This window comes from Haemorhous mexicanus, chromosome 4, assembly GCF_027477595.1.
Source record: "Haemorhous mexicanus isolate bHaeMex1 chromosome 4, bHaeMex1.pri, whole genome shotgun sequence".
Taxonomy (NCBI): Eukaryota; Metazoa; Chordata; class Aves; order Passeriformes; family Fringillidae; genus Haemorhous; species Haemorhous mexicanus.
This window is the reverse complement of record NC_082344.1, coordinates 48,237,627-48,261,838: the sequence shown is the minus strand read 5'-3', so window position 1 is coordinate 48,261,838 and position 24,212 is coordinate 48,237,627. Positions and strand designations below refer to the sequence as shown.

Below are 24,212 nucleotides of genomic sequence, written 5' to 3'. Positions count from 1 at the left end.
TGGTTTCCGAGACGCTAACCCTAGGCGGAACCCTAACCCTAACCCTAGGCAGGAAAAGCATCTGAGGTAAGGGATGCATCTGAGGAGAAAGCTTTAGAGGCAGCCATCATGTGGGACTTTTGCGCTCCCCTTGGGATGCCTTTCGCAGCTGCAGTGCGCCTGGAGCTCTGGGCTTTGTGGTTTCCGAGACGCTAACCCTAGGCGTAACCCTAACCCTAACCATAGGCAGGAAAAGCAGCCTACGGTTAGGGCTCCTTCCGAGGAAAAAGCCGTGGTGGAAGTGATCTTGAGGGAGTTTTGCGCTCCCCTTGGGATGCCTTTCGCAGCTGCAGTGTGCCTGGAGCTCTGGGCTTTGTGGTTTCCGAGACGCTAACCCTAGGCGTAACCCTAACACTAACCCTAGGCAGGAAAAGGACCCCGGGCCTAGGGCTGCTGAAAAATGTAAGGTCATGGATGAAGCCACCATGTGGGACTTTTGCGTTCTGCTTGGGATGCCTTTCGCAGCTGCAGTGCACCTGGAGCTCTGGGCTTTGTGGTTTCCGAGACGCTAACCCTCGGCGTAACCCTAACCCTAACCCTAGGCAGGAAAAGCATCTGAGGTAAGGGATTCATCTGAGGAGAAATCTGTAGAGGCAGCCATGTTGCCGGTCTTTTGCGTTCCCCTTGGGATGCCTTTTGCAGCTGCAGTGTGCCTGGAGCTCTGGGCTTTGTGGTTTCCGAGACGCTAACCCTAGGCGTAACCCTAACCCTAACCCTAGGCAGGAAAAGCAGCCTACGTTTAGGGCTCCTTCCGAGGAAAAAGCCGTGGTGGAAGTGATCTTGAGGGACTTTTGCGCTCCCCTTGGGATGCCTTTCGCAGCTGCAGTGTGCCTGGAGCTCTGCGCTTTGTGGTTTCTGAGACGCTAACCCTAGGCGTAACCCTAACCCTAACCCTAGGCAGGAAAAGCATCTGAGGTAAGGGATTCATCTGAGGAGAAAGCTGTAGAGGCAGCCACCATGTGGGACTTTTGCGTTCCGCTAGGGATGCCTTTCGCAGCTGCAGTGCGCCTGGAGCTCTGGGCTTTGTGGTTTCTGAGATGCTAACCCTAGGCGTAACCCTAACCCTAACCCTAGGCAGGAAAAGCATCTGAGGTAAGGGATGCATCTGAGGAGAAAGCTGTAAAGGCAGCCACCATGTGGGACTTTTGCGCTCCCCTTGGGATGCCTTTCGCAGCTGCAGTGCGCCTGGAGCTCTGGGCTTTGTGGTTTCCGAGACGCTAACCCTAGGCGTAACCCTAACCCTAACCCTAGGCAGGAAAAGCAGCCTACGTTTAGGGCTCCTTCCGAGGAAAAAGCCGTGGTGGAAGTGATCTTGAGGGAATTTTGCGCTCCCCTTGGGATGCCTTTCGCAGCTGCAGTGTCCCTGGAGCTCTGCGCTTTGTGGTTTCTGAGACGCTAACCCTAGGCGTAACCCTAACCCTAACCCTAGGCAGGAAAAGCATCTGAGGTAAGGGATGCATCTGAGGAGAAAGCTGTAGAGGCAGCCATCATGTGGGACTTTTGCGTTCCGCTTGGGATGCCTTTCGCAGCTGCAGTGCGCCTGGAGCTCTGGGCTTTGTGGTTTCCGAGACGCTAACCCTAGGCGTAACCCTAACCCTAACCCTAGGCAGGAAAAGCAGCCTACGGTTAGGGGTGCTTCCGAGAAAAAACCATGGTGGAAGTGATCTTGAGGGACTTTTGCGCTCCCCTTGGGATGCCTTTGGCAGCTGCAGTGCGCCTGGAGCTCTGGGCTTTGTGGTTTCTGAGACGCTAACCCCAGGCATAACCCTATCCCTAACCTTAGGCAGGAAAAGCAACCCAGGCTAGGGCTGCCGAAAAATATAAGGTCATGTAGGAAGCAACGATGTGGTACTTTTGCGCTCCCCTTGGGATGCCTTTCGCAGCTGCAGTGTGCCTGGAGCTCTGGGCTTTGTGGTTTCCGAGACGCTAACCCTAGGCGTAACCCTAACCCTAACCCTAGGCAGGAAAAGCATCTGAGGTAAGGGATGCATCTGAGGAGAAAGCTGTAGAGGCAGCCATCATGTGGGACTTTTGCGTTCCGCTTGGGATGCCTTTCGCAGCTGCAGTGCGCCTGGAGCTCTGGGCTTTGTGGTTTCCGAGACGCTAACCCTAGGCGTAACCCTAACCCTAACCCTAGGCAGGAAAAGAACCCCAGGCCTAGGGCTGCTGAAAAATATAAAGCCTTGGAGGCAGCCATGTTGTGGGACTTTTGCGCTCCCCTTGGGATGCCTTTCGCAGCTGCAGTGCGCCTGGAGCTCTGGGCTTTGTGGTTTCCGAGATGCTAACCCTAGGCATAACCCTAACCCTTACCCTAGGCAGGAAAAGCACCCCAGGCCTAGGGCTGCTGAAAAATATAAAGCCTTGGAGGCAGCCATCATGTGGGACTTTTGCGCTCCCCTTGGGATGCCTTTCGCAGCTGCAGTGCGCCTGGAGCTCTGGGCTTTGTGTTTTCCGAGACGCTAACCCTAGGCGTAACCCTAACCCTTACCCTAGGCAGGAAAAGCACCCCAGGCCTAGGGCTGCTGAAAAATGTAAGGTCATGGATGAAGCCACCATGTGGGACTTTTGCGTTCTGCTTGGGATGCCTTTCGCAGCTGCAGTGCACCTGGAGCTCTGGGCTTTGTGGTTTCCGAGACGCTAACCCTAGGCGTAACCCTAACCCTAACCCTAGGCAAGAAAAGCATCTGAGGTAAGGGATGCATCTGAGGAGAAAGCTGTAGAGGCAGCCACCATGTGGGACTTTTGCGCTCTCCTTGGGATGCCTTTCGCAGCTGCAGTGTGCCTGGAGCTCTGCGCTTTGTGGTTTCTGAGACGCTAACCCTAGGCGTAACCCTAACCCTAACCCTAGGCAGGAAAAGCATCTGAGGTAAGGGATGCATCTGAGGAGAAAGCTGTAGAGGCAGCCATCATGTGGGACTTTTGCGTTCCGCTTGGGATGCCTTTCGCAGCTGCAGTGCGCCTGGAGCTCTGGGCTTTGTGTTTTCCGAGACGCTAACCCTTGGCGTAACCCTAACCCTTACCCTAGGCAGGAAAAGCACCCCAGGCCTAGGGCTGCTGAAAAATATAAAACCTTGGAGGCAGCCATGTTGTGGTACTTTTGCGCTCCCCTTGGGATGCCTTTGGCAGCTGCAGTGCGCCTGGAGCTCTGGGCTTTGTGGTTTCCGAGACGCTAACCCTAACCCTAACCCTAACCCTAGGCAGGAAAAGCATCCTACGGTTAGGGGTGCTTCCGAGGAAAAAGCCGTGGTGGATGTGATCTTGAGGGACTTTTGTGCTCCCCTTGGGATGCCTTTCGCAGCTGCAGTGCGCCTGGAGCTCTGGGCTTTGTGGTTTCTGAGACGCTAACCCCAGGCGTAACCCTAACCCTAAACTTAGGCAGGAAAAGCACGCCAGGCTAGGGCTGCCGAAAAATACAAAGTCATGGGGGCAGCAAACATGTGGGACTTTTGCGCTCCCCTTGGGATGCCTTTCGCAGCCGCAGTGTGCCTGAAGCTCTGGGCTTTGTGGTTTCCGAGATGCTAACCCTAGGCGTAACCCTAACCCTTACCCTAGGCAGGTAAAGCACCCCAGGCCTAGGGCTGCTGAAAAATATACGGTCATGGATGCAGCCACCATGTGGGACTTTTGCGCTCCCCTTGGGATGCCTTTCGCAGCTGCAGTGCGCCTGGAGCTCTGGGCTTTGTGGTTTCCGAGACGCTAACCCTAGGCGTAACCCTAACCCTAACCCTAGGCAAGAAAAGCATCTGAGGTAAGGGATGCATCTGAGGAGAAAGCTGTAGAAGCAGCCACCATGTGGGACTTTTGCGCTCCCCTTGGGATGCCTTTCGCAGCTGCAGTGCGCCTGGAGCTCTGGGCTTTGTGGTTTCCGAGACGCTAACCCTAGGCGTAACCCTAACCCTAACCCTAGGCAGGAAAAGCAGCCTACGTTTAGGGCTCCTTTTAAAGAAAAAGCCGTGGTGGAAGTGATCTTGAGGGACTTTTGCGCTCCCCTTGGGATGCCTTTCGCAGCTGCAGTGTGCCTGGAGCTCTGCGCTTTGTGGTTTCTGAGACGCTAACCCTAGGCGTAACCCTAACCCTAACCCTAGGCAGGAAAAGCATCTGAGGTAAGGGATGCATCTGAGGAGAAAGCTGTAGAGGCAGCCATCATGTGGGACTTTTGCGTTCCGCTTGGGATGCCTTTCGCAGCTGCAGTGCGCCTGGAGCTCTGGGCTTTGTGGTTTCCGAGACGCTAACCCTAGGCGTAACCCTAACCCTTACCCTAGGCAGGAAAAGCACCCCAGGCCTAGGGCTGCTGAAAAATATAAAGCCTTGGAGGCAGCCATGTTGTGGGACTTTTGCGCTCACCTTGGGATGCCTTTCGCAGCTGCAGTGCGCCTGGAGCTCTGGGCTTTGTGGTTTCCGAGATGCTAACCCTAGGCGTAACCCTAACCCTAACCTTAGGCAGGAAAAGCACCCCAGGCTAGGGCTGCTGAAAAATATAAGGTCATGTAGGAAGCAACGATGTGGTACTTTTGCGCTCCCCTTGGGATGCCTTTCGCAGCTGCAGTGTGCCTGGAGCTCTGGGCTTTGTGGTTTCCGAGATGCTAACCCTAGGCGTAACCCTAACCCTAACCCTAGGCAGGAAAAGCATCTGAGGTAAGGGATGCATCTGAGGAGAAAGCTGTAGAGGCAGCCATCATGTGGGACTTTTGCGTTCCGCTTGGGATGCCTTTCGCAGCTGCAGTGCGCCTGGAGCTCTGGGCTTTGTGGTTTCCGAGACGCTAACCCTAGGCGTAACCCTAACCCTAACCCTAGGCAGGAAAAGAACCCCAGGCCTAGGGCTGCTGAAAAATATAAAGCCTTGGAGGCAGCCATGTTGTGGGACTTTTGCGCTCCCCTTGGGATGCCTTTCGCAGCTGCAGTGCGCCTGGAGCTCTGGGCTTTGTGGTTTCCGAGATGCTAACCCTAGGCATAACCCTAACCCTTACCCTAGGCAGGAAAAGCACCCCAGGCCTAGGGCTGCTGAAAAATATAAAGCCTTGGAGGCAGCCATCATGTGGGACTTTTGCGCTCCCCTTGGGATGCCTTTCGCAGCTGCAGTGCGCCTGGAGCTCTGGGCTTTGTGTTTTCCGAGACGCTAACCCTAGGCGTAACCCTAACCCTTACCCTAGGCAGGAAAAGCACCCCAGGCCTAGGGCTGCTGAAAAATGTAAGGTCATGGATGAAGCCACCATGTGGGACTTTTGCGTTCTGCTTGGGATGCCTTTCGCAGCTGCAGTGCACCTGGAGCTCTGGGCTTTGTGGTTTCCGAGACGCTAACCCTAGGCGTAACCCTAACCCTAACCCTAGGCAAGAAAAGCATCTGAGGTAAGGGATGCATCTGAGGAGAAAGCTGTAGAGGCAGCCACCATGTGGGACTTTTGCGCTCTCCTTGGGATGCCTTTCGCAGCTGCAGTGTGCCTGGAGCTCTGCGCTTTGTGGTTTCTGAGACGCTAACCCTAGGCGTAACCCTAACCCTAACCCTAGGCAGGAAAAGCATCTGAGGTAAGGGATGCATCTGAGGAGAAAGCTGTAGAGGCAGCCATCATGTGGGACTTTTGCGTTCCGCTTGGGATGCCTTTCGCAGCTGCAGTGCGCCTGGAGCTCTGGGCTTTGTGTTTTCCGAGACGCTAACCCTAGGCGTAACCCTAACCCTTACCCTAGGCAGGAAAAGCACCCCAGGCCTAGGGCTGCTGAAAAATATAAAACCTTGGAGGCAGCCATGTTGTGGTACTTTTGCGCTCCCCTTGGGATGCCTTTGGCAGCTGCAGTGCGCCTGGAGCTCTGGGCTTTGTGGTTTCCGAGACGCTAACCCTAACCCTAACCCTAACCCTAGGCAGGAAAAGCATCCTACGGTTAGGGGTGCTTCCGAGGAAAAAGCCGTGGTGGATGTGATCTTGAGGGACTTTTGTGCTCCCCTTGGGATGCCTTTCGCAGCTGCAGTGCGCCTGGAGCTCTGGGCTTTGTGGTTTCTGAGACGCTAACCCCAGGCGTAACCCTAACCCTAAACTTAGGCAGGAAAAGCACGCCAGGCTAGGGCTGCCGAAAAATACAAAGTCATGGGGGCAGCAAACATGTGGGACTTTTGCGTTCTGCTTGGGATGCCTTTCGCAGCCGCAGTGTGCCTGAAGCTCTGGGCTTTGTGGTTTCCGAGACGCTAACCCTAGGCGTAACCCTAACCCTTACCCTAGGCAGGTAAAGCACCCCAGGCCTAGGGCTGCTGAAAAATATACGGTCATGGATGCAGCCACCATGTGGGACTTTTGCGCTCCCCTTGGGATGCCTTTCGCAGCTGCAGTGCGCCTGGAGCTCTGGGCTTTGTGGTTTCCGAGACGCTAACCCTAGGCGTAACCCTAACCCTAACCCTAGGCAAGAAAATCATCTGAGGTAAGGGATGCATCTGAGGAGAAAGCTGTAGAAGCAGCCACCATGTGGGACTTTTGCGCTCCCCTTGGGATGCCTTTCGCAGCTGCAGTGCGCCTGGAGCTCTGGGCTTTGTGGTTTCCGAGACGCTAACCCTAGGCGTAACCCTAACCCTAACCCTAGGCAGGAAAAGCAGCCTACGTTTAGGGCTCCTTTTAAAGAAAAAGCCGTGGTGGAAGTGATCTTGAGGGACTTTTGCGCTCCCCTTGGGATGCCTTTCGCAGCTGCAGTGTGCCTGGAGCTCTGGGCTTTGTGGTTTCTGAGACGCTAACCCTAGGCGTAACCCTAACCCTAACCCTAGGCAGGAAAAGCATCTGAGGTAAGGGATGCATCTGAGGAGAAAGCTGTAGAGGCAGCCATCATGTGGGACTTTTGCGTTCCGCTTGGGATGCCTTTCGCAGCTGCAGTGCGCCTGGAGCTCTGGGCTTTGTGGTTTCCGAGACGCTAACCCTAGGCGTAACCCTAACCCTTACCCTAGGCAGGAAAAGCACCCCAGGCCTAGGGCTGCTGAAAAATATAAAGCCTTGGAGGCAGCCATGTTGTGGGACTTTTGCGCTCACCTTGGGATGCCTTTCGCAGCTGCAGTGCGCCTGGAGCTCTGGGCTTTGTGGTTTCCGAGATGCTAACCCTAGGCGTAACCCTAACCCTAACCTTAGGCAGGAAAAGCACCCCAGGCTAGGGCTGCTGAAAAAAAAAAGGTCATGTAGGAAGCAACGATGTGGTACTTTTGCGCTCCCCTTGGGATGCCTTTCGCAGCTGCAGTGTGCCTGGAGCTCTGGGCTTTGTGGTTTCCGAGACGCTAACCCTAGGCGTAACCCTAACCCTAACCCTAGGCAGGAAAAGCATCTGAGGTAAGGGATGCATCTGAGGAGAAAGCTGTAGAGGCAGCCATCATGTGGGACTTTTGCGTTCCGCTTGGGATGCCTTTCGCAGCTGCAGTGCGCCTGGAGCTCTGGGCTTTGTGGTTTCCGAGACGCTAACCCTAGGCGTAACCCTAACCCTAACCCTAGGCAGGAAAAGCACCCCAGGCCTAGGGCTGCTGAAAAATATAAAGCCTTGGAGGCAGCCATGTTGTGGGACTTTTGCGCTCCCCTTGGGATGCCTTTCGCAGCTGCAGTGCGCCTGGAGCTCTGGGCTTTGTGGTTTCCGAGATGCTAACCCTAGGCATAACCCTAACCCTTACCCTAGGCAGGAAAAGCACCCCAGGCCTAGGGCTGCTGAAAAATATAAAGCCTTGGAGGCAGCCATCATGTGGGACTTTTGCGTTCCGCTTGGGATGCCTTTCGCAGCTGCAGTGCGCCTGGAGCTCTGGGCTTTGTGTTTTCCGAGACGCTAACCCTAGGCGTAACCCTAACCCTTACCCTAGGCAGGAAAAGCACCCCAGGCCTAGGGCTGCTGAAAAATATAAAGCCTTGGAGGCAGCCATGTTGTGGGACTTTTGCGCTCCCCTTGGGATGCCTTTCGCAGCTGCCGTGTGCTTGAAGCTCTGGGCTTTGTGGTTTCCGAGACGCTAACCCTAGGCGTAACCCTTACCGTAACCCCAGGAAAAGCAACCTACGGTTAGGGCTCCTTCAGAGGTAAAAGCCGTGGTTGAAATGATCTTGAGGGACTTTTTGGCTCTCACTTGGGATGCCTTTCGCAGCTGCAGTGTGCCTGGAGCTCTGGGCTTTGTGGTTTCTGAGACGCTAACCCTAGGCGTAACCCTAAACCTAACCCTAGGCAGGAAAAGCACCCCAGGCCTCGGGCTGCTGAAAAATATAAAGTCTTTGAGGCAGCCATGTTGTGGGACTTTTGCGTTCTGCTTGGGATGCCTTTCACAGCTGCAGTGTGCCTGGAGCTCTGGGCTTTGTGGTTTCCGAGACGCTAACCCTAGGCGTAACCCTAACCCTAACCTTAGGCAGGAAATGCATCGGAGGTAAGGGATGCATCTGAGGAGAAAGCTTTAGAGGCAGCCATGTTGTGGGACTTTTGCGCTCCCCTTGGGATGCCTTTCGCAGCTGCAGTGCGCCTGGAGCTCTGGGCTTTGTGGTTTCCGAGACACTAACCCTAACCCTAACCCTAACCCTAACCCTAGGCAGGAAATGCATCCTACGGTTAGGGGTGCTTCCGAGGAAAAAGCCGTGGTGGATGTGATCTTGAGGGACTTTTGCGCTCCCCTTGGGATGCCTTTCGCAGCTGCAGTGCGCCTGGAGCTCTGGGCTTTGTGGTTTCTGAGACGCTAACCCCAGGCGTAACCCTAACCCTTAACTTAGGCAGGAAAAGCACGCCAGGCTAGGGCTGCGAAAAATACAAAGTCATGGGGGCAGCAACCATGTGGGACTTTTGCGCTCCCCTTGGGATGCCTTTCGCAGCTGCAGTGTGCCTGAAGCTCTGGGCTTTGTGGTTTCCGAGACACTAACCCTAGGCGTAACCCTAACCCTTACCCTAGGCAGGTAAAGCACCCCAGGCCTAGGGCTGCTGAAAAATATACGGTCATGGATGCAGCCACCATGTGGGACTTTTGCGCTCCCCTTGGGATGCCTTTCGCAGCTGCAGTGCGCCTGGAGCTCTGGGCTTTGTGGTTTCCGAGACGCTAACCCTAGGCGGAACCCTAACCCTAACCCTAGGCAAGAAAAGCATCTGAGGTAAGGGATGCATTTGAGGAGAAAGCTGTAGAGGCAGCCACCATGTGGGACTTTTGCGCTCTCCTTGGGATGCCTTTCGCAGCTGCAGTGCGCCTGGAGCTCTGGGCTTTGTGGTTTCTGAGACGCTAACCCTAGGCGTAACCCTAACCCTAACCCTAGGCAGGAAAAGCAGCCTACGTTTAGGGCTCCTTTTAAAGAAAAAGCCGTGGTGGAAGTGATCTTGAGGGACTTTTGCGCTCCCCTTGGGATGCCTTTCACAGCTGCAGTGCGCCTGGAGCTCTGGGCTTTGTGTTTTCCGAGACGCTAACCCTAGGCGTAACCCTTACCCTTACCCTAGGCAGGAAAAGCACCCCAGGCCTAGGGCTGCTGAAAAATATAAAGCCTTGGAGGCAGCCATGTTGTGGGACTTTTGCGCTCCCCTTGGGATGCCTTTCGCAGCTGCAGTGCGCCTGGAGCTCTGGGCTTTGTGGTTTCCGAGATGCTAACCCTAGGCGTAACCCTAACCCTAACCTTAGGCAGGAAAAGCATCGGAGGTAAGGGATGCATCTGAGGAGAAAGCTGTAGAGGCAGCCATCATGTGGGACTTTTGCGCTCCCCTTGGGATGCCTTTCGCAGCTGCAGTGTGCCTGGAGCTCTGGGCTTTGCGGTTTCCGAGACGCTAACCCTAGGCGTAACCCTAACCCTAACCCTAGGCAGGAAAAGCACCCCAGGCCTAGGGCTGCTGAAAAATATAAAGTCTTGGAAGCAGCCATGTTGTGGGACTTTTGCGCTCCCCTTGGGATGCCTTTCGCAGCTGCAGTGTGCCTGGAGCTCTGGGCTTTGTGGTTTCCGAGATGCTAACCCTAGGCGTTACCCTAACCCCAACCCTAGGCAGGAAAAGCACCCCAGGCCTAGGGCTGCCGAAAAATATAAAGTGATTGACGAAGCCATCATGTGGGAATTTTGCGCTCCCCTTGGGATGCCTTTCGCAGCTGCAGTGTGCCTGGAGCTCTGCTCTTTGTGGTTTCCAGGACGCTAACCCTAGGTGTAACCCTAACCCTAACCCTAGGCAGGTAAAGCACTCCTGCACTAGCGCTGCTGCCAAAGAAAAAATCATGGAGGCAGCCACCCTTTGGGACTTTTGTGCTGCCCTTGGGATGCCTTTCGCAGCTGCAGTGCACCTGGAGCTGTGGGCTTTGTAGTTTCCAAGATGCTAACCCTAGCCATAATCCCTAGTACTAACCATTGGCGGGAAAAGCAGCCTAGGGTTAGGCCTACTTCTGAAGAAAAAGCGGTGGTGGAAGTGATCTTGTTGGACTTTTGCGCTCCCCTTGGGATGCCTTTCGCAGATGCATTGCCCCTAGAGCTCTGTGCTTTGTGGTTTCCGAAACGCTAACCCTAGTCCGAACAGTAAACCTAAACCTAGGCAAGAAAAGCTCCCTGGGCCTAGGGCTGCTGAAAAAAAAAAATATTGTGGTGGCAGCCATCTTGTGGGATATTTGCGCTCCCCTTGGGATGTCTTTTGCAGCTGCAGTGCCCCTGGAGCTCTGGGCTTTTTGGTTTCTGAGACGCTAACCCTAGGCGTAACCCTAACCTTTACCCTAGGCAGGAAAAGCACCTCGCGCCTAGGTCTGCTGGAAAAAAATAGTCATTCATGCAGCCATCTTGTGTCACTTTTGTGCTTCCCTCTGGACTTCTTTTCGCAGCTGCAGTGTGCCTGGAGCTGTGGGCTTTGTGTTTCCGAGATGCTAACCCTAGGCATAACCCTAACCCTAGGCAGGAAAACACCCCTGGGCTAGGGCTGCTGCAAAAAAACATATGTCGTGGAGGCAGCCACCTTGTTGCACTGTTGCACTCTCTTTGGGATGCTTTCGTAGCTGCATTGCGCCTGGACCTCTGGGCTTTGGGGTTTCCGAGACCCTAACCCTAGGCGTAACCCTAACCCTAAGCTTAGGCAAGAAAAGCAGCCTCGGTTTAGGTATGCTTCTGAGTTGAAAACCGTTGAGGCAGCCATCTTGTGGGACTTTTGCGCTCCCCTTGGGATGCCTTTCGCAGCTGCAGTGCGCCTGGAGCTCTGAGCTTTGTGGTTTCTGAGACGCTAACCCTAGGCGTAACCCAAACCCTAACCCTAGGCAGGAAAAGCATCCTAGGGTTAGGGCTACTTATGTGGAAAAAGAAGTGGCGGTAGTGATCTTAAGGGAGTTTTGCTCTCCCCTTGGGATGCCTTTCGCATCTGCAGTTCGGCTGGAGCTCTGGGCTTTGTGATTACTGAGACGCTATCCCTAGGCCTAACCCTAACTCTAACCCTCGTCCCGTTAGCATCTTATTTTTCCTGAACAGTAAGAATAAATTCACCAGACAGTGTTTTTCTTCTTTAGGCATCCATATATTCTTTTTGTGTTGTAACTCAGAAGTACCAATATACATTCTTTTGTGTAATAGATTTGCAAAAGTTGTGCTTAAAATTAAACCTTACCCACATAAACACCTCTAATGTACCATGTTATTTTTAATGTATGGATATGTTATGTTTCAAATCTCTTTCAGTTGTCAGTAGTTGTAGTCATAACATGGAGATGGTACTGGGGGCAATGCTGCCAGGGTGGCTGTGCTCAGGTGTTCCTGGTATAATCTTTAGAAAGAGAACATTCACCTCACTAGGCCACCCTCAGGCCTGAAGTTCTTTTTTGTCTTATTGTCAACTGATCCTAGCACTCTAGAGAATACATTTTCAATACACAGTCTGTACTAGATATTTTGGTCTTCTCTTAATATTTAGTATATTCAGTTTTATTTCAGTCATTACATTAATTTCACTGTTTAACTGTTTCTCGAATCTATTAATCATTATGACCAATATGGTTCCAGATAATTTGACGGCATGTGCTTAAATTTTCCAGTATATATGCTATGAAGTAATATTTATTTTTCATTATGACTTTTTGTTCCTTTCCTCAGAACTATCATTTAGATTTAATGAAAGCTGCATAGAAGTGTTAGAATAAATGGTCCATGCAAACTAAAGCACTTCAATTTATACTATAGTTCATCTTAACCTTGGATATTGAAACACATCAGCATATGAAAATTATATAGTTGAATACAGTGACCTAATCTGTACAATCTTCTTTGTAGGATGCTGATAGCCTGTGCAGAATAGCAAAAAGACTAAGACCAAACCTTGCATTCCTGTAAATCAGAATAATTGAATATTTAAGACAATCTAAAAAGTTTATTTAGTGAGATGGCTGATTAACACCCACCTATCAGATTTCCTTCTTTTCCTTCACACTTCCTCCATTTTCCTGCCATTTCTTATCTACGTTAGACTGAAATATACCTTTGCAGCCCTATACAGTTGCCTGTTTAATCGAAGAGTTCATGGATACAGAAAATTCTTCATTGTCTATTGTACTAGGTTGACTATATGATGCTTTTATCCCCAATTGTCTCATTCCGTTTATGCTGAATAGTAAGTTTTGCACCTTTAAGACTTGCTTCAAAGATTGAGGGGGGAGAGGAGGCGTGCAATTTGTTTTCAGACACTGAACTCACTCCTACACATTCCTGCTTCTGGACTGCGTGGTTCTGCGGATGAACAGACGGCGGGACAGGGCTCTTTTTTTTTTTTCTTGCTTTTTAGTTAGTTTAGCTAGCTGAGGCAAAGAAGTTCCCTGGACTGTGGTTTTTTTTTTTCGTTTTTCCCCTTTCTCTGGACCTGTTCACACCTGCTCTGGACTGAACAACCATAAGAGCACCAGCAGCTCGCCTCGGTGGGCCGGACCAGGCCTGGGCCACGGCATTTCCAACGCCGGAGGGACTGATAAGGGACTGAGTGAGCTGAACTGGAATCTGGGGAGGGGACTTTCTGGGTTTGTCATCTCCTTTGGAGCAGCAAGGGGTTTTATTGTTTAATATTAAGTTTTCTTGTTTAATAAACAGGTTTTTTTCACTTTTCTCCAAGGAAGTATTTTCTCCTGGACCGGTTGGGGGAGGGGTGGTAGAATCCAATTTCCTAGGGGGACCCTTTGGGGGTTCTCTCCCAAATTTGCCCTGAACCAGGACATCTATAAATCCTAAATTTTTAATTTGGCTGTATCAACTTAAACTGTCATTTGCTGTCTTGACTAAGACCCATTGGAGAATTTTATACATGACAGGTTCATATCTCTGTATTTAAGGCTTGTACGAGTATTTGATTTTTTACCTCATGCCTACATATTTCCCACTGAAAGTTTGCTCCTTCAATTTAGTTCTTTGTTTTGTAGATAATCTATGTTTTCTGGCTTGCCCTCCTCTCCCTTTCCCTCTCAATGTTCAGATTAACAATACAGTCTGATGAGCAGGTGAATGGCAGATCTTCGTTGGCAAAGTGTGTATAAAAAGTGTACCGTTTTTCCATTCTTATCACATACACTAGGCTGATTCAGTTTGATTCTTTAATTAGTCAGAAATTGGATCTCCTTTTAAACAATATAGAACTAATGCCTTTTTCTTTGTACTAAGATGCACATGACAAAGCAATGACCTGGGATTTCTAAACCTTAAGCATTTAGAGAGCATGATGCTGCTCAGCATTCTGCTCTCCATGAAATAACATTTCTCTGAGTAGCAGCTGCCTTTTCCATCTTGAAATCTGTCCATCTGTCTCCTACAATGTTTCAGGAATGAATGAAGGCTTTGGTTTTTTTTTTGTGCCAATTTATCTGCTGAGGAGTAGGACTCAGAAAAAGTATAACTGGCCTACATTGCCTTGATGCATGTGAGGTATTAAGTGGCTTATCTCATACCTCTCACAGCAAAACAGATTAGAGAAAGATCATGTACACATTAACTACTGTCATCTAGCAGCAGTGTTCCCTAGAAACATCATACTGTTTAATTTTTTCTCTTGCCACTTCTTCCTTTCTCTTTAAACACCTGATAACATCCAGCATAAAACAGTAAATAGTTTAAGTTTTGCTGGTGTTGGAGAACTTTTCAGCCACGAATTTCAGTTTTAGCAGATCAGAGGACAGAAAACATATAACCTCAAATATGTACACTGAAATTCCTAATGTGTTGGGTTACTCTGGAGGTATATTTGGATTCCTCCTTAACTTAAAGATAGTAACGTTGCATCTCTAAATTTTGTCTTTCATTTATAACCCTGACAGCATATGTACAAGGTAGATGTTAATACTGGCTTTAAACCGTCTTTATTAATCCTCTTCAACACAGGCTTCACCAGGGTGTAGCTATAGGGATGGGATTAAATTGGACTCACTGCAGCAGATATCACCTTCTCAAGAAGCCAGTTCAATTTTTCTCAGATACCATATCCTAGTACCTACATTGCTCACCAGATGCTCTGGGATGCATGCTGGGACAGGACTGGATAGCTACCATGCAGGATTATGATACCAGATAAACCTGGATTGTTGTACATCACAGTGTGAAGTTTGTAAATACCGGTAGAAAAGCCTGCACAGCTATGCTTAATAAAGATCATTTCATTTAATGAGCAAAATATCTGAGCTACATTGTATTGTAATGCACACTTTAATCTAAAGTGTTCTGGATTAAAGACCTGGAGCAGTACACTACAGACCACATGCAATGATAGATTGTAGAAGTGTAGCTGTCCTGATGTAAACAACCAGAAAAATTATTGAGCTCACAGCAAATAATAGAATAAAGCTCAAGAGATTTAACTCCAGCCAGATCTCTGGCACATAGGCTCTCTGATTTTTTGAGTTAATTTTTGTTTGAATCAAAACATGTCTTATAGAACCCATTTAATTTTGTATTACAGATTTCTCATGAGCCTTCCCCATCATGACTGCAGCTAAGCTGTTAAAATGGCCAGTCACACAATGTGCCAAAAGTATAAAGAGCTCATCCTGCATTTTGGTGGACTGCCTTACACACTTATCTTCTATACTGAAGTGCTTTTTATTATTGCATATGATATTCTAATGTCTCCAGCTTCCATAGAAATAGCCTTTTTCTTTTCTTCTTTGGTTTTCCAAGTATATCAAGGTGTGCTGGTTTTGGCTGGGACAGTGTTTATTTTCTTCACAGTGACTGGTATGGGGCTGTGTTTTGGATTTGTGCTGAACACAAAGTTCATAATGTAGAGATTTTTTTTGTTGTTGCAGAGCAGGGCTTACACAGACCCAAGGACTTTTCTGCTTTTCATACTGCTAGGCTAGGGGGGGAGACTGGGAGTGCATGGGAAGCTGGGAGGTGACACAGGGCAGGTGACCTCAACTGACCAAATGGACATTCCATACTCTATGACATCAGGCTCTCTGTTTAAAGCTCCTGGGGGAAGAAGGAATAAGGGGAAGGGCCTTTGGAGTGCTGATGTTTGTGTTCCCAAGTCACAATTATACATGATGGAGCCCTTCTCTCCTGGAGATGGCTGAACACCTGCCTGCCTATGGGAACCAGTGAATTCATTCCTTATTTTGCTTTGCTTGTGTGCATAGCTTTCACTGTTAAACTGTCTTTATCTCAGCCCATGAGTTTTCCAGCTTCTACCCTTCCAACCTCTTCCTGATCTTTCTGGTGGAGAGTTGAATGAGTGAGTGGCTGTGTGGCACACGGCTGCTGGCTCGGGTTAAACCATGGCACAAAGCTCACTGAAAGTCAGTATTAAAAGTCCAAAAGGCCACTCAGATTTTTTCTAGCTCTATTTGTTAAAAGTTATCAAGAACTGTTGATTAAAAGTATGTGACATAACTGGCTCCAGTTTAATATCCTGTTGAATTACTGTTGAAATTGAAAGTATTTTATCACAGTCATGTTCTGACATCAATTTTTGATATTTCTCCAAGTACAGAACTATGCTGAGCTTTATTCAGTACAAAAGATACACTTATACTTGCATAGACCTCGCATTGTTAAATGCTGCTGGATTTTTATGCAATGCTATTGATAACTCTACTGTTACTACTTTAATAATGGACCAGTTGCCATTTGTTTTTTCTTGATATGAGAAGTGAAAGAATGCTTTTAATTACTTGTCACTCCATTTATTATTGTGTGCTCTGTTTCCTTCCCACATTTTACTAGTTCTTAGTTTCTAGTTTGTTATTAAACTCTTTTTTCCCCATCTGTTATTTTGTTTTCATATTATATTTGCCATAGTTACTTTCACATTTACTCGTAGCTGAGATGAATGTTTTAACACGTGTAATCTATTTTTTTTTCAGTTGTAATTCTAGAAAAACATTATTAAATTGTTCCCAACACCATCCACATTTCTTACATAAAAACTATTTGTGCAGTAGTTGTGACTGCTAATTGTCTCAGGTCTGTAATACTGGACTTTCCAAGCAACATTGTGTGTATGTGAGTCTAAATACACACATGCACATCATTCCTTTGTTCTGTAAGTTACAGAACAAAGGTAATAGTTTTCTACATATTAGTTTTGTGATCACTTCCTCTGTCAGTCACAATGTGAATTAAAGCAGGCATTGTGATATGCAGATGTCACCTTTGCCTGTGAGATTCTCCCTTTCTGTCCCTTTTGGTGAGTATTTCCTCCCACGACACTATGATTCCTGTGGGAGCTGGAGAACTTACAGTGATGGGGAGTTGTAGTGTTTGGGGCTACTTTCAGACTATATTACCTTCAATAATTCCAGTCATTTACAATGCTTCTGCTGTGGATGGAAACATGAATGTGCATCAATCCCTGTATGGAATTTTATCCAGACACTTTATTTTTTTCCCAGCCTGCTATTCCTGACTTCTCCACGGCAGGAACTCAGTAGTGCTTCCGCACTGCTTTACTACCATATACCACTTATTTTATCATAAAATAAAACTTGCCTCCTATAGATAAAAAGCCCAATACTTTCCATATTTCTTTAGGTTCTTTACATGTACTGTGAAGATTGTGGTACAATGATGTCAAGTTGGCTTCATTGATTTTAAATACCATATAAAAAACTCTTGCAAGTATTTAAGGAACTCACCTTTTCCTAAACTTCAAGCGTCATCTCCAGAGCTTAATGTAATTTTGATTTGTTACCTGTATTCTAGAAGTTCTTAGTCTGCTCCTGAGATAATGATTGATTTTACTTTAGCTCTTATTTATTCTTTCCATAAATAAAAAATAAATTATGAGCAGCTGGACACTCATCTGTTTGAATCAGTAGAAGATATGCAGTTTTCTGCAAATGTAAGTATAAGTATTGGAAAACTCAACAGAGATTCATAAATGTTACTGGTATCTACAGTTTCATACTCACTCATGTTATTTCCAAGGCATATTGAAAAAAAACACAATATTTTTTAATCATACTTGATGTTAAAAAACAAATGGGAACATCTTGATGGCCTTCTTAATAAGACTTCAACCTGAAATCTTTCCTCCTCTTAATTTAGGTCAAAAAAGCTCTTTATTTTGTGCATATGTCTTGTAACCTCATTTAATTATTCTCTGGAAGTAGCTATTGTTAAGCCCCTACAATTTAGCACAGTTCAGCACATATTTTTAGCTGCTTACAGGAACACACTGGGGAATGTGCTTTAATATCACTTCACACTTATTAAAATACAAATTCTGCCAGAGTAAGTATATGCTGCTGCCATGAATGAATAAATGTTAATCATAAAATGTACAAGTGAAAATTCAACCTACTCTAGAATCTTGTCTAAATGTTTTTGTATAATAATATTTGTACATGAATAAACATGTCAGTGAAATAATTGCATAGATTGTCATAATGACTATTAATGCAGAAATGACTACACAGAGATGAAAAACAATAAATGCTGACAGCTTTTTTACTTCTAAAGAGAGTAATTTTTAATATGTCTTTATAATACTTCTAATAAAATATTTCTAAAATGCTAAATATATTTCTAGAAAATCACAGCTGCATCAAAGCACTTCTTTAAAATATGTCTCACTGCTGCTAGAAATTTATGTATTCTTTTTTTTCTCTCTCTTTTTAGATATTTTTAAACGCAGATACAATCCGCCTTGGAAATCTACCAGTGGGGTCCTTTTCATCCTCCTCCTCCTCCTTCTCCTCCTCTTCCTCACCCAGCTCTTCAGCTCCTCGCCAGACTATCTATGAGCTCTGCGCCTGTCCCAATGGTAAACTTTACCTGTCCCCAGCAGGAGCAGGCTCCACATGTCAATCCAGTAGCAACATCTGCTTGTGGAGCTAGAATGACTCCGTTTTATCCTCACACCAGAATAGCCTTTTGTTACTATCCCTCTGCTTCACAGTTCAGTTCGGTTTCCCTTGTGACAAGCCCGACGCTCCAAACGGCCTGCAGAGCAACTTCTTCCACTGTAAGCAGGAGTACAGCGCTGCCTTCTCTTGTGGTTTGTGCTGCCACTCAGCACAGAGATGGGAGAGAGAGATCCAGAAAACAATGTATTCTTCATCAGGAAACCTAGAACATAAGATCACCTTATTTTCCAAAAGGGACAATAACACAGGTGCCTTTGCTACTTGAAGTGAAGCACATAGTTTTAGATTTTTGCAGGACCTGGATATGAACTGCACATAAATATATAATTAGAGAGACAGAGAGAGAGAGTACATTAATTTACCCAGAATCTGATGGTGAAATGAATTGGTTCCCCCTGTATGATAAATAACTTTACTGTCTGAAAGCACAATTTTCCATTCATCTTTTTGGAAGTAAACTTTTATCCCTGAATTTTAAAATTTTAAAGCATTGTGTGATGCTTGCTTTACTAAACAAATTCAGTAAATGGTTTTTAATACAAAAAGAGACAGAATTCCTCCCTGAGTTTGGTTTCTTTAAAAATGTGTTGTTACTATTTGTCTACTAAGTCTAGGGTTTTGTACACTAGGTAAATTTTGGAAATGCTCAGCAATATTCCTTTAAAAGTTAAAAAGACATGCTCTTGTTTGTCAGATCTGAATGACCTTATATAATATTTTCGTGGCCATTGCATGTGAAGCGATTGCTTTAAGTAGAACATGCAGTTTCTGGAAAAGACAAGCAGGGTAAAAAAGGAAATTCTGATGATATGTTTGTTGATCAGTGTATTGCTCTTCACAAGGTTCTTATAATTGGCAAATACAAAACCAAGGGAGAAATCTTCAAAGGTGCATCTTGCCCATTTTCTGACTAAGTCTATCTGTTACCACTTGAACACAGTGCAAACATTGGTAGTAATGCAACGTGTGATGCTGAAAAGCAGTGCACTAACAACTTGTTTGACATTCACATTTATTATTCTCTTTTGTTTACCATTTGTTGCTGAGGTTTCAAAGTAATAGTAGTATATATAAAACCACATATTAAATGACATTTGGTATTAAAAAGTACGTCAACATTACTTTTACCTTGGTTAAATTATGCAGCCACAGTTGCACTCAGATTTCACTACTGACTTTCTTTTTTGACAAGTTTCATGTGGGATTTCTTTCTTGTGTCAATGTTCATACTTATTTGGCTTGATTGTTAATTGAAATCTTATAAAAATGCTTTGTTATGCTGCTGGTAAATTTGTCACAGCATTGATTAACAAGAGTATCTTGAAACTTGCAGAACCCAGGAAAGTAAAACAATATAAAAATGCTTCCTATTGTGGAAGATGGCTTGATTGTGTGAGGTAAGTGTGCTTTTTAATTCTATTCTTTAAGTTACATCACTTAGCTTGTATTTTTAGAGACTTCAGAATCTAAGATCACCAATGAAATGAGAGCTTTTGCAAAGAAATTCTAAAGCCGGGGGAGATGGTGCAAGGTGGGTATTTCTACACACTTTTTAAAAAAAATATATTTTTAGAGGAAAAAAAATTGAAAATGAGCAAACTAGTATGGTGATTGCCTTGGCATCTTATTACCACCTAATAAGATTGACTTTGTTTTCACTTCAGGTGAAATTCACTCCTATGCAGAAGACCAGCACAAGACGTGTCAACGGCTTGACTGGTGCTTGCCTTACCATTGGCCCTCTTCAGAGGTGTGAATTTTACCCCATAGCAAGAATTCTGTATTTGCTGGTTTTAACAGTTAAATGAAGATTTTGAATTGGTTATTGTATGTCTTCAAAAGAAGGCTGTTAACAGCTGACTTGTTGTCTATTTGGGATTTTTCTTCTTTGAAGGAAATTATACTAGAAAATATTGCAAGAAAATATAATAGAAGATGAGGATTTTTCAGATAGTAAGAGGGGCAAAAAGTATTGCAGATGACAAAGAAGGTGACAATAAAACAGGAAAAAGTGTAGCCATCAAATACACTCTTATAACTGTAGGGATATAGATGTCTTTTTCTTATGCACGCAAGTAATTGAATGGTGAAGGGACATTCATGAATTTCAGGAGAAAAAGTATAAAGATATGTTTGAGGACATCTATGTGTATTCATTATCTGTGCACACCTACATACACCTGTTGCTTAAAAGATGAACAAATATAGTGACTAATCTATTTGCTAAATTAAAATGGGGCTTCCTACAAATTGTATACATGTAAGCTAAGGAGTTTTATTTCTCCTCAAATAAACCTTCAGGATGACTTGCATATACTTTGTCATGAATCTTCCACTGAAAAATTCCTATTTGTTTGTTCTTCATTTTCTGAGATTATTTAGCTGTTATTTGTTCACTGGATGGAAGGACCCAACCTTAATAAATTTTACACCAACTTGCTTGGGAATAGGCAGGTTGGAAGAAAACCCTTTTGTTACTAGATTAATTTTAACAGACAGACAGAAATAATTTGCCACTTTGTGTGGAGAGAACTCAGAAGAGATATGTGGGTAGTACACAGGAGTCCAAAAAACCAACCCAGTGAGTTCACGTGGCTCTGCACTGTCAGGATATTCTTTATTGGAGTCCTGTCAGTATGAAGTTGAGCATATTTAAGAGCTTCGACAACCTATGAGATAGAATAACAAGTTCTCATAAAGTCTTAATATTCTGGTGAATTTCATAATATTGATGTCTTTAAATCCATTGAAAACTGTAAGAAGGGAGGAAAAAAGTTTGTATTTTAAAAAGTATTTCTAGCCCACATGATTTCAAGGAGTATTTGAAAAGTGATTTCAATGCATTAACCATACTAAAAAATTAAGATGCTATCCTTATGACAGCAACAAAATATCTGCAAAGATCTCATTGGCTTCATGTATTTAATATATACAATAGATTTATCTCCTGTAAAAAAACTCTTGTGCCGTATTATCAGATGCTGTCTCTTTCTTGTTAATAAAAGAGAAAAAAAAGAATAAAAACGAAGAGAAAAGTAAAAGCATCAGCCAACCTCTCTGAGCACTGTCAGCTGTATGGTTTGTATCGCAGTTCATTCATTGGTTAAGTGTTAAGACCAAAGACAGACACTTCTATTATATCCAACAATATGACACTGCTGTTCCTACTAATTCTGTTGGAATGAAGAGATGAAAAGTTGTAATTACAACATTAAATGTAACATAGTTTAGATTTGTGCAGCATTTTGAGCTGTAGATTTTCACTTTTTTCCAGGGTTTAAATTTTTTGTCACTGTCTTGCAATTACATTACTATTCATGCATACGGAGGGTCTTTTGGTGTTCCTAAGAAAGCATGCCAAGACATTGCTTCTTTGAAATGAAGTTATGCTGGTTTGCTTGCAAAATTGGCTTGACTGGATAAAAGAATTCACTTTCAAGCATTTTAGATGCAGAGGGTTATTAAGTCTGGAAGATAGAGCCATAAATGTCTAGAAGGATTTAATGAAGGATGTTTGAAATATTTGGTGTCTAACATAATGTACCTTTTCTTTGGGGGGGGGGGGGGGTGTTTGTTTTATTTGTTTGTTTTGCTTTGTTTTTAGATTATAAATAATTGTTAAATAAAAAACAAATTAAAAACCCACAAACTTTGGACTATGGACTTGTTATCAGCTGATTCACTGTAATGCACATGAAAGTTGGATCAAAATCTGTGCTGTATTGTTCCAAACACTACTCAGTAAAGGTCTGCTAACCATTTTCGTTTTGTAAACTTCATGTCAATGGTTTTCTTGTGTATAGAAGTATATATAAAAAAATGGGAACTATTTTCTTACGCATACTATGCAATATGTTTGTAGAACTGCAATATTACCAAAATTACAAAAGCTGTGCTTTTGTATTCTCTTGCTTTATGTAACACAAATCTTTTTTCTATTTAATGGATTGTCTGTCTTAAAATTGTAGATAATATTATTCAAAAGCAGTACTCTGAAAATTTAAAGATTTTTATTTTATTTTCCTTTGATTTTTTTTTTAATGAAAAATAATAGCAAGGTTTTGGAAGTTGGAAATTGTTTCTTCTTGGAAAGCTAGAACTTTTTCAGCATGTAATTAACACTCAGTTAAAAATGTCTCCTATACTTTTTTAATTTGATCCTAGCATTTCCATCTGGTGCTACCATTTAACTATAAATAAATCTGATACATTAAATAGGAAGCATATCAGAACTAATGTGAAGAATAATCAAACAGGAATCCTACTAAGGGTGAAAAGAACATACAGAAAGGCTGATGAGAAACTTTTAGACTTTCTAGGGGTTTTTGTTGGATTTTTTATTTTGGGGGGGTTAGTTTGTGTTTCCTTACCGCCATCTACATTAGCAGCATGGTAATAGCTTTAATTTGCTTTTCAATTGTTTTGTCCTTATACACAGACTGTAGTACAGTTTTATTTCAAACATTTTTTTGAAAACAGACACAGTATTTAAATGCAGTACTTATATTAAGAAAACCCAATTTTAAAGAAATGTAGGCTTTATTTCTACAGCAGCATTAGTAAAGTTTAAATTACGGCGCTGCTATATCATCTACCATAAAAGCATATTACACTTCTCAAGTTCCTTTGTATCTTGCCAGAATAAGCTTAAACTGCAGATTCATGTTTAAACTGCATTTGTTTACAAGCCACTTGAGAATTACAGAGTCATGTAGAAGGTTTTGTGGTGGTATCATCAATTCAGACAAATGCTCTCTATGCCTACCCTGGGCAGTGTCAGTGCTGGTAACAGCCCAGCCTTGCACAGGGCTCGGATAAAAAGCAAGGTGAGCATCTAGTGGGTCTGTTTACACTGAGCTTCTTGATGCCATATTATAATTTCATCTATATCCAGACAGCTACTAGCTTCACAATGCCTAAAAAAATCAGTAATTTCTGTACAAGAGCAGCAGTTGTATGGAACCATCAGTAATATAGGATAATATATCAGTAATATAGACTGATAAGTCTCAAGTGACTAAAACACGATGGCTGATACAGCAAGAAAAAATATTCTGAGCCATTTTACTCAGAGTTGGAGTATTCCAGCCTGGGGAAACTACTTCCAGTAAAAAGGAAATAGAAAATAAGTGAAAAAAAATCTACTATATGCATTATGCTGGTTCAACACAGCCCACACTGAGACTAGAATTTAATACAAACTCTCTATATAAAATATAGCTATGTCTCCTCTGAACTTTGAACTGAGCTTCAGATTATGTTGTTCAAATTTGAAAGAATTGTTTGATCTTTCAGCAATACATTTCTTATACAGGCCAGAACAGGAATAGTTTCAGAAGAGCTGAGGTAAAATCTTATATTGTATATCCACCCTGATCAGAGTCCATAAACCACAAAAATCTAGCCTACTTAACTAAGAAAAAAAAAATTAAAATTCGAAATTTGAAGGTTTTGCTGAGTTTTGGGAAAACTTTAAGTGGATTTCACCTTTTTGAGGAGTGTCCAGCTCTAGAAGTGTCTTCAATTCTGCCATGTTTAAGCAGTCACAGCAATTTATATTAAAAAAATTTGTTCTTGGGGCTAACCAGCTTCATTTAATGCATGACTTGATCTGAGAAGTAAAAGTTGCTTTTAGTCACATGTATGCCACCTTGTTTGAGAGACCCACCAGGGAGAAGTTCAGCTTTTAGCATCACCTAGAGCACAATACAAAGTAGGACTTAAGCATAAGAGATGCATTAATGAAGGAAAGATGTCCAAAATGAATCCTAAAAAAATGATAAAACATCTACTGCCACTGCTTTTTCTTATTTTAGCTCAGTATTTTCCCTGCAGTGGAGCTGCCCTGTTTCTGGAAGCAATAGATTTGATATTCCTGGCCTTCCCACTCGATTTTAAAGAGTCTCTGCAGACCATGCTGCTTCCC

The 24,212-nt window shown here is 44.8% G+C and overlaps 1 protein-coding gene across 14 annotated transcripts in view; it reads left to right on the top strand.

Annotated features, from left to right (window-relative positions):
* The window catches only part of SGCZ (sarcoglycan zeta), a 455,810-nt gene extending 433,964 nt beyond the window's left edge, over nucleotides 1–21,846 (top strand). For 9 of the 14 annotated variants that reach the window (XM_059844750.1, XM_059844749.1, XM_059844755.1 and 6 more), the window contains 3 exons: nucleotides 18,039–18,183; nucleotides 18,319–18,534; nucleotides 19,620–21,846. In XM_059844750.1, coding sequence (XP_059700733.1) covers nucleotides 18,039–18,183; nucleotides 18,319–18,534; nucleotides 19,620–19,687 — 429 coding nt within the window. In that variant the 3' untranslated portion in view covers nucleotides 19,688–21,846. Of the gene's footprint in view, nucleotides 1–18,038 lie in introns of all 14 variants that reach the window. The other 5 variants (XM_059844757.1, XM_059844752.1, XR_009486248.1 and 2 more) reach the window with 4 other exon arrangements.
* The last annotated feature ends 2,366 nt before the right edge of the window (nucleotides 21,847–24,212 follow it).